This window comes from Bison bison, unplaced genomic scaffold (assembly GCF_000754665.1).
Source record: "Bison bison bison isolate TAMUID 2011002044 unplaced genomic scaffold, Bison_UMD1.0 scf7180017864472, whole genome shotgun sequence".
Classification (NCBI taxonomy): domain Eukaryota; kingdom Metazoa; phylum Chordata; class Mammalia; order Artiodactyla; family Bovidae; genus Bison; species Bison bison.
Window position 1 is genome coordinate 5,466,186 of NW_011495033.1, and position 10,711 is coordinate 5,476,896.

At 50.2% G+C, this 10,711-nt stretch overlaps 1 protein-coding gene across 1 annotated transcript in view; it reads left to right on the plus strand.

Moving 5' to 3' along the window:
- Positions 1–10,711, plus strand: part of RAB11FIP4 (RAB11 family interacting protein 4 (class II)) — a 102,485-nt gene that overhangs the window by 24,930 nt on the left and 66,844 nt on the right. The window contains exons 3-4 of the mRNA XM_010861695.1: positions 1,820–1,907; positions 2,223–2,311. Of these exons, the coding sequence (XP_010859997.1) occupies positions 1,820–1,907; positions 2,223–2,311 (177 nt within the window). The remainder of the gene's footprint in view (positions 1–1,819; positions 1,908–2,222; positions 2,312–10,711) is intronic.

Below are 10,711 nucleotides of genomic sequence, written 5' to 3' on the forward strand. Positions count from 1 at the left end.
TCCCCCACCACACACACCCAGGGGTACTGGCAAAAGCCTATCTAGTATCCAGAAAGGCTGACACTCTTGGTGATCTAGGTGAGGGGAGTCCAGCCATAGAAGCTAAAACTCCTTCCATACATAAGCGGCCAGGAGAGCGAAAGAACATTTTGGTGCAGCCAGCCTGGCAAGAGCCACCTCTGGGAAGTGCAGGGTCAGCGGGACCTGGGGTCAAGGAGGAGTTCCCACTACAGGAACTGTCTAAATGTCTTAGCCTCTCTAAATGTCAGTCTCAGTTTCCTCAACAATAACGGGAGACTGTAACAGTAGCCACTATTAAGGTTGTTGTAAGGATCAGATGAGGCTAGTCTGCCAGAGTTTATGGCAAGCCCTTGGTGAGCTCTGTCTGGTTTTTAAAGGGCTGTACAATTAAAATAAGCCATTTTTTTTTACTGGGCTACCCCAATGGCTCAGACAGTAAGAATCTGCCTGCAATGCAGGAAACCTGGGTTCAATCCCTGGGTCAAAAAGATCTCCTGGAGAAGAGACTGATTAAACTTAAAGACAACTTACATTAAAAAAAGAAAATTAAAAAAACCAAATGACTGTACAGCAGTTGGTGTGCCGCCTGATTCACACCCGCCATGTTCTGAGACCTTCCCTCTTTGAAGACCCTGTGGGAGTCCTGTGCCCACAGCTCAGGGGCGTTCCAGGGACTTTGCAGGGACCCTCATCTATCTGCCTGTCATCAAGGACCCTGGCACCTCTGCTCCAGGTTGGCTTTCCCTGGAGGCAGGGGGATGGACAGTCTGCCCCCCTCCCCCAGTGTCTCCCAGCCGGGGGGAGTCAGGGACTCCACCCACCGACTACAGAATCCACAGCCTGCCTCCCCTTACGTGGATCTGAGATTGAGATCAACCTCCGCATCAGCCATTCAACACTCCGGGGTAACCTTGACCCTCATCAGAGATAATTAAGGCATAGCTCCTGACCTTAGAGAGGATTGTAGGTGTGAACACCGGGAGCCCCAGCCCATCCCTGCATTCATAGCCCCCCTCCATTACCACTGACGAGAGGGCAGGAGGAAAGGAGGCGGGGCACCAGCTGGGAGGGCGGGTGGGGTCCTCGCAGCCCTGCAGGTGGCACCTGGGCATCGCTATTCTCAGAACCCACGTCACTGCCTGGCAGTGTCAGAGGCTGCCTGAGTGATGGGGTGGGGTGGGGGGAACAGCTGCAGTGCTGAGGCGCCACCAGCCAGGATGGGAGCTGGTAGGAAGCCACCTTCCTCCTTCCCTTGGATTCTTCTGGCCTTTCCTGAGGGCCTGCTGGGTGCCAGGTTCAGTGGTGGGGAGGTTACAGAAACAGGATGTAACCTCTGCCCACCCTTCACCCCCAGACTCACACTGGGTGGAGAAGCCTGGTCAGCAAGCTTGGAGACAGAGGAGGGGCGCTTTTCCGTGTGGGGTCTCCCTTTGCCACTCATCTTCCAGAGCCCAATGGGCACGTCCCCGTAATTGCAGGGGGCTCCAGAACGTTCGTTTTCCACATGCCAGTCTTTGCAGAAATAACTTGGAGACGGAAGCTCCGCCCAAACAAACCCGGGTTCTGAGCACTGCGGGAAGGGATTTGCTTTTCCTCACTCATGCTGTCTGTCCACCTCAGAATAAAGTGGGCCCCCCATAGTCTGGGGCGGGCACTGACCCCGCTGAGGGGGCGAGGGCTAGGAAAGGACCACCAGTGTCCCCTTGGCTCAGGTGACAAGCCCTCTCCCCTGGCCAGCCTCACCCCAGCTCTGGGGCGTCCTGGGGGCCTCACGCCTGTCCCTCCTTCCTTCCCACAGGTGGAAAAACTCGTGAAATATCTGGATCCCAACGACCTGGGGAGAATCAACTTCAAGGACTTTTGCCGAGGGGTGTTCGCCATGAAAGGTGAGGCCTTTCACCTGTGGCTTGCCCTCCACATTTGGGAGTCTCTCTTCTGTGTGTTCCCTGCTGAGGTTAGTCCCAGTGGAAGAACATCTGGAGGGCAAGAGCCTGTCTCTCCTCCCTCCACCCAGCCCTGGCCTGGCTTCTCTACAAACTGGATGCCCCATCTCTCTGCCTTTGAATGATCAGCTGGTCTCTTGGAGACTTGGGTTATCTGCCTCCCAGCAGCCCTACCCACCCAAGGCTTATTCATCAGGAGCAAAGCTGCTGGGCTGGGCTCAAGCCCTGACCCTCCTCTGTCTGTCTGTCCATCCACAGGGTGTGAGGAGCTGCTGAAGGACGTGCTGTCCGTGGAGAGTGCTGGGACGCTGCCCTGCGCACCAGAGATCCCAGACTGTGTGGAGCAGGTAAGAGGGCTGCGGGGAGGGGAGGGGAAGCCTCCAGCCGCCCACCTGGCTCCGCTTGGTCTTCTTGCCTTTGCTTCACGTTTTTGGTGTCAGGAAGACACCAGAGCCCCCTCTGAGGGCCCTTTGGCTTCAAAATCAAGAAACAGATTTTGAAATTGGAACAATGCAAGCCACAGCAGAGGATAGGGGAGCTGGGGGCCCTCACGGGGGACCTTCACCCCGCTCTGTGCTCCAAGGAGAAGCTGAGTCCCAGAGGGCAAGTGTCAGCTGGTGGTCAACAGCAGGTGGGGATGTCAGTGTCTCTCTTTTCTCTGACACCAGCTGGATGTCCAGCAACTCAGTTCAACTCTGACACTAACTGCCCAGAGTTAATGCAGGCCCCAGGGCCAGCGCCTTTGTTCCACCAAACCACCCCAGTTGGGGGCAGCCGCAAAGGGGGTGCCTAGGCACCCTGCACGTCTGCTGGGCTGGCTGCAACCGCAGGGGTTCCCACAACCCCCTTCAGTAGAACAACTTACAGAACTCAGGAAGACACTGTATTTATGATGATTGCTCTATTATAAGGACACAATTCACAATGCGTGGGGCAAGGTCTGGGGGCGGAGCGGGGCCTCCCCAGGGCAGTGTCTCACCAACCCGGAAGCCCCGAGTCTCACTGCTCCAGGGTTTTTATGTCCCCATCTCCAGTCCTCTCACCTCCTGTAGCTGGGGCTGTGTGGAGCTGAAGATCCCAACTTCCTAATAATCACCTGCTTTTGTCTTTCTGGTGACCAGCCCCATCCTGAGGCTCACTGGGGGCCCTGCCTCATTAGCATGAACTCAGGATAGGTTGAAAGGGGCTCCTAATAAATGATAAAAGTCACTCAGAAAGTTCCAAGGGTTTTAGGAGCTCTGTTCTAAGAAGCAGGACAAGCACCACAGGTCCTCAAGGCGCTGTCTTACTGTCATCACCTAATGGTGTGTTCACTGGTAAACTTCGATCATTTCCCCAAATACTTGCAGCCGCATCTTACAGCTAACACAGGTCACCATGCCTGAACTGACAGTCTGGAGGGTCCCTCTGGCTAAGACTCCCAGAACTGGAAGACGATTATCTTGATTTCCAAGATACCAAGCTGGAATACCAGATACCAGGCTGGCTCCAGAACCTCTGCTCCATCCTCTGGTTGGTGCTTCATCTGGCCTCGCAATACAGGAGTATTTTCTGTAACTGAAGGAGGCTCAGGACCCCAGAGGTCGGTCACTTTGGCCAGTGGTGCACCTCTTGGGATCCATCTGAATGGGGAGGTCAGGCTTAGAAATGGGAGAGGGGGACTGTGGACAAAGAATGCTGCCTGCCCTATCAGTAGCAAAGGATGTTGTGGCCATCACACCATCAGCCACTGCAGCCTTTTCCCCCCCTCCAAGCAATGCGCCCTGAGGGGATTCAGAATGGAGAAAGCAGGTTCCTGGCCATAGATAGCTAAAGAGAACGTAAAAGTGAAGTTGCTCAGTTGTGTCCGACTCTGCGACCCCATGGACTGTAGCCCACCAGGCTCCTCTGTCCATGGGATTTTCCATGCCCTTCTCCAAGGGATCTTCCCAACCTAGGAATCAAACTGGGTCTCCTGCATTGCAGGCAGATTCTCTACCGTCTAAGCCACCAGGGAAGCCCCTAAATAGCTAAGGTGCATGTCAAAAAAATGATTTCAACGAGTCCAGACTCTTGCATCTTCCCATACATAGACAAGTGCTAAATTAATCAACTCGAGATATATGTTTTTCTTCAATTGATAGTAATCTTTTGACATTCTGACTCCATGGATTTTGGTTTGCTTGTTTTGCAAAACTCCTGTGTATCCTGGCTCCTCATTACCTCTTAGGAACAGTCTGGCAGAGCTTCTGAGAGGCTATCTCTCAGGCTTAAGTCCTCAGTAAATCGCCAAATAAAACCTAATTCTCAGCTTTTAGGTTGTGCATATTTTTTTCCGTTGACAGGGCCATAATGCCCAGAAGCTGCCCAACAAAGTGGTGTTAGAGAGGGCCAAGGCTCAAAGGTGGCGGAGACCAGGTGTAGGCCAGGACCTCCAAGGTAGGGCTCAGGTGGTTGGACCCCAGGGTGGTGTGCCCAAAACAGGGGCCCGCAAGGAGGAGTGAAGCGAGTTGACTCGAGGAGCCACAGAGGCCAACAGTGAGGGCTCCAGGCCTGCCTTGGGAGGGCCAGTGGATATGGGGTGAGGATGTGTTTGGGCAGAGGACCCTAAAAGCAGGACAAACATGTAGTGTCCTGGAGCTCTGGGGAGTGAGCCCCTCGTCGATTGAACAGGAAGCAAGGCGAGGAGGTGGGCCATGAGGCCGTTCAAAACTGGGTCCACACTCCCATTTTTGCCACTGACTAGCCTGCAGGCCCAGGCATGTTACCATCCACCCTTCTGAGCCTCATTTCCCGCAGTTGTAAAGCAGGGCTCGCCATACCTGTCTGGTGATTCAGTGAGACAACTGGCTGCTAATACGAGAGAATCCCCTTCCTCCAGGCGTGCAGTGTCTCGGAGATTGGTATGAGAAACAGGCTGAAGTCCGCATCTTTCTTTCACCCTTGAATAGTGTTTCAAAATCACGTCAAAATAAAGACCTGCGTGTGAGGAGCTGGAGGCCAGAGCGGAGCCCCGGCCGGGTTTCCCCGCCAGCCAGCCGCCCCGGGGCCGGTCCCGTTCCTGCAGCCGTGGGGGCTGCTTTCATGGCCTCCACACTAGGCCATCCACACTTTCAGGTGGAGAAGAGGGGAGAGGGGGCCTGGAGCAGTTGGCCTCTGAGGGGGTGTGCCTCTTTTTCAAGCAGCATTGTTATTTTATGGAATCTGGGGGTTACAGAAAAGCAGAGAGACCAGGTCAATCGAATTTCAGCAACCCTAACACTCCCACAGCGCCTCTCTCAGGACTTTAGGTATAAGCCCGTCCCGTGAACTCTTTTCTGCCCCTCATGTAGGTCTGGCCCTTACAGGGGGCTCTGGCGGCCGGAGCCCAGCAAGGTGGCCGTTGATCACTACATGCGCTGGGCAGCCTGGTGGGCAGCGTCCGTGATTGAGGCTCTGTTCCTCACCAGAGAGTCCTGGGTACTGGGAGAGGAGGGGGACAGTGCAAAGCCAGCCTGCTGGGCTGGTGGGCTCCCACAGGGAGGGGTTGAGAAGGCCTGGGGAACTCTGTGGACAGAGGAGCCTGGCTGCAGTCCTGGAGGCTCCGTGATGTCACTGAAGCCCTTCCTGCAGGAGCACAGGCTCCTGCACCATCTGGGCAGCTGTGGGGTCCATTCGGCTAAAGGCCAGGAAGGGTGAGACCACAGCTCCTCAGGTTGGGAGGGGCCGAGGGGGCCGACTCGGGGCGGTCCTCGTCCTGCAGTCCTGTTCCCTCAGCGGCCTGCCGTGTCCCTCGTGTCCCCTAGGGGTCAGCTCGAGACCAACGAAGCCAGAGCGCGCCTGGATGGTTACTTGGGCTTCCCAGGAGCCACTCGAGGAGGAGGGGTTTGGGACCGAGTGTGGATGACAATGATGACACAGGGTGTTGGGACCACAGGAGCCTGCCCTCCTAGCCTTTCCCCTGACCCCCACTCTCAGGGTGGGGCGGAGACCTCGTGAAGTAGTGAAGCAGTGAAACGCTTTGTGTGCTGGTTGGTAAACTGATGCAAACCCTGCATCCTTAGGGCACCCAGCCCCGCTCAGCCCTCTTCCGGGCCCCTCAAACTTCCCCCGCCATTGACTATCACCGCAGAGGCTCTGGGCCTGCTGTCCAGACAGTGCGAGTCCATCTGGGTAGGTGCCTTCTGCATCCCACCAGCCCTTTTTTCTCTCTGCTGGTGGAAAACTCACTCTCGCTTCCATCTGTGTCACTGTTTATGGTGAAGGATAATATCTGGTATTTCCTTAATGTTGCCGGTTGTTCACACTGCTACTGTGGAATAGTCCCTCTTCCTCCACGTATTTGAAACTTCACCCCTTTATTGTGAGCTAAATTTCTGTATAACGTGGGTCTCTTTCTGGACTCTGGTCTATTTGTGTTGATCTATTTGTCTCCCTGTTTCTAAGCCAAAACCACAGCTTCAGTTACCCTTGCTTTATAGTGTAATATCTGATAGAGAAAGCCTTCCTCATCATTCTTTTTTTTTTTTTTAATATATATTTATTTATTTGGCTGTACCAGGTCTTAGTTGGAGGATTTGGGATCTTCAGTCTCTGTTGTGGCATGTGGGATCGAGTTCCCTGACCGGGGATCGGACCTGGATCCCCTACATTGGGAGTGTGGAGTCTTAGCCACTGGACCACCAGGGAAGTCCCGATCATTTAAAAACAAATATTTATTTATTTTTGGCTGTGCTGAGTCTTCGTTGCTGCGTGCGGCTTTTTCTAGTTCCTGCAAGTGGAGGGCTACTCTCCAGCTGCAGTGCGAGGGCTTCTCACTGTGGCGGCTTCTCTTGTTGCAGAGCACGGGCTTTAGGCGCGCGGGCTTCGGTCGTTGTGGCATGTGGGCGCAGTAGTTGCGGTTCTCAGACTCCAGAGCGCAGGCTAATTAGTTGTGGCCCGCAGGCTCAGGGACCCCTCGGCATGTGGATCTTCCGGGACCAGGGATTGAACCAGTGTCTTCTGCATTGCAAGGCGGATTCTCAACCACTGACCACAATGGAAGCCCTCTATCATTCTCTGTTTAAATGTTTTTTGTTATTCTTGTATATTTTCTCTTCCAGAATACTCTTTTTTTTTGGGGGGGGGGTCAAAATTCATTTTAAATCCCACTAGAGATTTTGTTTGAAATTTGTACATCAATGGAAGGGAACTGTTATTTTTTTTTTTCCAATTTTGAATTCTCTCATCCAACAACATAGTATATCTCTTTATTTTTATGTCATTCAGGAAAATGTTACAATTTTCTCAAATAGGCTTTGCACATTTCTTCATAGGGTGATTCTATTTTGAAGTTTCTATTTCTGTTACACGTAGAATCTTTTTGCCATGATATTTTCTAATTGGTTATGGCTAAATGTCTAGGAGACCTCTTGGTTTTGGATGTTAACTTGTGATAACAACCTTACTAAACTCTTTTACTAGTTCTAATAGTTCATTTACAAACCATTTTCTAGTCTGCTTAATCTATATAACAATGCAGTCATATTCTTTTTTTCTGCATAAATTTAAATGGTTACATATTTCATTGCAAGAAGACAATCAAATTTATTTACCAGTTACTTATTATTGGTTTTAAATATATATACATTTTTATATATGTATGTATATGAAAGTGTTAGTCCTTCAGTTGTGTCCAATTCTTTGCAACCCCATAAACTGTAGCCCTCCCAGCTCCTCTGTCCGTGGAGTTCTCCAGGTAAGAATACTAGAGTGGGCTGTCATTCCCTTCTCCAGGGGATCTTCCCTGACCCAGGGATCAAACCCCGGTCTCCTGCATTGCAGGCGGATTCTTTACCAGCTGAACTACCAGGGCCACCCCGGGCTTCCTGTTATAATCATTATATAATCATTCTTGTACCTAAATTGTTCCCCATTGTTTTAGGGTAGGACAAAGGTTGCCAAACTACATTTCCCATGGGCCAAGTCTAGCAGCCTGCTTTTGTAAATAAAGTTTTATTGGAACACAGCCACACCCATCATCTGCTCACTAGTTTGGCTGCTTTCCCACAACAGTGCGGAGTTGAGTGGCTGCCACAGGGCCTAAAATATTTACTATCTGCCCTTTACAGAAAAGGTTTACCAAACTTTTTTATATTATATATTTAGTTATTTGTTTATCTTTGGCGGTGCTGGGTCTTCGTTGTGACACAGGCTTTTCTCAAGTTGCGGTGAGTGGGAGCGTTCTCTAGTTGTGGTTCAAGGGCTTCTCATTCTGGTGGCTTCTCTCGGTGCAGAGCCCGGCTGTAGGACACGTGGTCTCCAATAGCTGCGGTTCCTGGGCTCTAGAGCACAGGCTCAGCAGTTGTGGCACACAGGATTAATTGCTCTGCAGCATGTGGGATCTTCCCGGACCGGGGATCGAACCCGTGTCTCCTGCATCGGCAGGCGGATTCTTTACAACCGAACCATCAGGGGAGCCCGTTCACCAATCTTTAAAATAAATTCTGATAGGTGGAAACTGTTTGATCCAAATGATGCAATTCTTAGAATTTCTCATACATCTGTCGAATTCCTTTCCAGAAAAGTTGTGTCAATTAATCTTTCTTCAGGATTGTGTCAGATTCCTCCTACCCTTGGATACTGGCTGTTCTGCTTTCTCAGATCTTTCTCATTTGAGAGGCTAAAATTAGGATTGCTCTTTTGAATCATAATATGGTTGAACTTCTTATATTGCCTTTATCGGTCACCAGGAGTTCTTTGCTTCATTAACTGGCAGCCCACATTCTTCACCCTCGCTTCTGTGGATGTATTCATTTCCAATGCTTTAAAAGAACTAGAAATATTAACTTTTAGACATACATCACAAGTATTTTTTCATTTATTTATTTTTGTCATTTATTTTTAACTTTGTTTATGACAGCAAATTTAAAAGATTTTTATAGCCAACTCATTAATCTTTTCCGTTGTGGCTTCTGCCTTTGATGTAATACTTAGCTTTCCTGCCCAAGGCTGTGACACTCTTCTGTTTTATTTTTTTTATGTGTTTGGTTTTTATATTTAAAGCTTTGATTCACAGAGTGAACGCTGATGTCTATGGTAAGATCAGCATCCAATTTTCCTCTTTAATCTCAGCCCCTCTCCTGCCCTCTTCACCTCACAGGCGAGAAGTTCTTTACGGAGTTATACTTAAGGAGTCCCTGGAGGGCAAAACAGACTGGGGTTTGCTGGGAATCAGGTCTTCAGCCTGAGCCCAAACTGGCTCATAATTAGAGGGAGCTTTGCCCAACTCATCTTTTTTCTTTTTTTAATATTTATTTATTTGGCCGTGCCAGGTCTTATTTGCAGCATGGGGATCTAGTTCCCCGACCAGGGATCAAACCAAGGCCCCTGGTGTTGGGAGCATGGAGTCTGAGCCACTGACCACCAAGGAAGTCCCCAGACTTCAGTCTTGCCTGCACAGTTTTTATGTATCTGCCCTGAGCTTCTCTTCTAAACTGGGGGTGTGTCAGGCTCGAAGGTCCAAGTCCGCCATTGCTTAATTCCATCCCTTCTGAAGCAAGCATTTCTAAAACCACTGGCAACAACGGTACTTTTAAATTCTAAAAATACTTTTCCTGACAAACAGCGCTGTGACTCAGCGGTGCTGGTGAAGGTGTGGGTGGCGGCACCGAGCTCACACTGGTAAGGAGAGGGGGGCGGCTGCTTCCTAGCTCAGGGAGGGGCCTTGTTTGATCCTCTCTGCTTATATACGGCCCCAGTGCGTGTGTGTGCTTTCTGTTTCAACACCTTCCTCCTTCCAAAGGAAAGAATAATTTACTTATCCCAAGCCCGAGAATTTCTTTAAGAATAAAAAGATCCTTGAGTCATATCTTTGAGAAGAAACTAAATTCTGATTAACCCAAAGGCGGCTGGGGCGAAAGAAGAGGCGATGTTGATGACCTCTACTGTTCGTTCCCTGGTCTGCCCTGGACCGTCTGTCCTCCGTCTTCTGCCCCGACCATCCCTACCCTAGAAAGGCTGGGCTAAGCCAGGCTTGTAAGTCCGCCTTCCAGGACATCAACTCCATCTTCTGCCTGCATGTACGCATGCTCCGTCACTCAGTGGTGTCTGACTCTTTGCGACTCCATGGGCTGTAGCCCTCCAGGCTCCTGTGTCCATGGAATTCTCCAGGCAAGAATACTGAAGTGGGTAGCTATTCCCTCCTCCAGGGGATCTTCCTGACCCAAGGATCAAACCTGGGTCTCCCACTTTGCAGGCAGATTCTTTACCATCTGAGCCACCAGGGAAGCCTCCACCTCCTGCCTACTCAGGTTTTAATGCTCAAGTTTACGCCTGCTTTTAGAACTTAGATTCACTGAGTTAGAGTTTGAGCAGACTTGAGAGAGTGACCACTTACATCCTGTCTTTTTAAAGCTGAGCAGATGGAGAAAGGTTTGGTTTTACTATCCTGTAGGATATTAGCCAGGTTCATAAATAAATAGGCCATCTCTCAGCATCCTTTCTTTAAAATATATATACTTATTATATATTACTATATATTTATTTACATATATTAAACATTACATATAAAATATATGTTTGTATTACATATAAAATATATTAGTTATATATTATAATATATATACAAAATATATATACATTTGATTTCTTTACTTGGCTGCATTAGGTCTTAGTTGTGGCATGGGGGATCTTCCATCTTCATTGCGGCATGTGGGATCTTTAGTTGCGGCATGCAAACACTTACTTGCGGCTTGTGGGATCTAGTTCCCTGACCAGGGATCGAACCCATGACCCCTGCATTGGGAGCA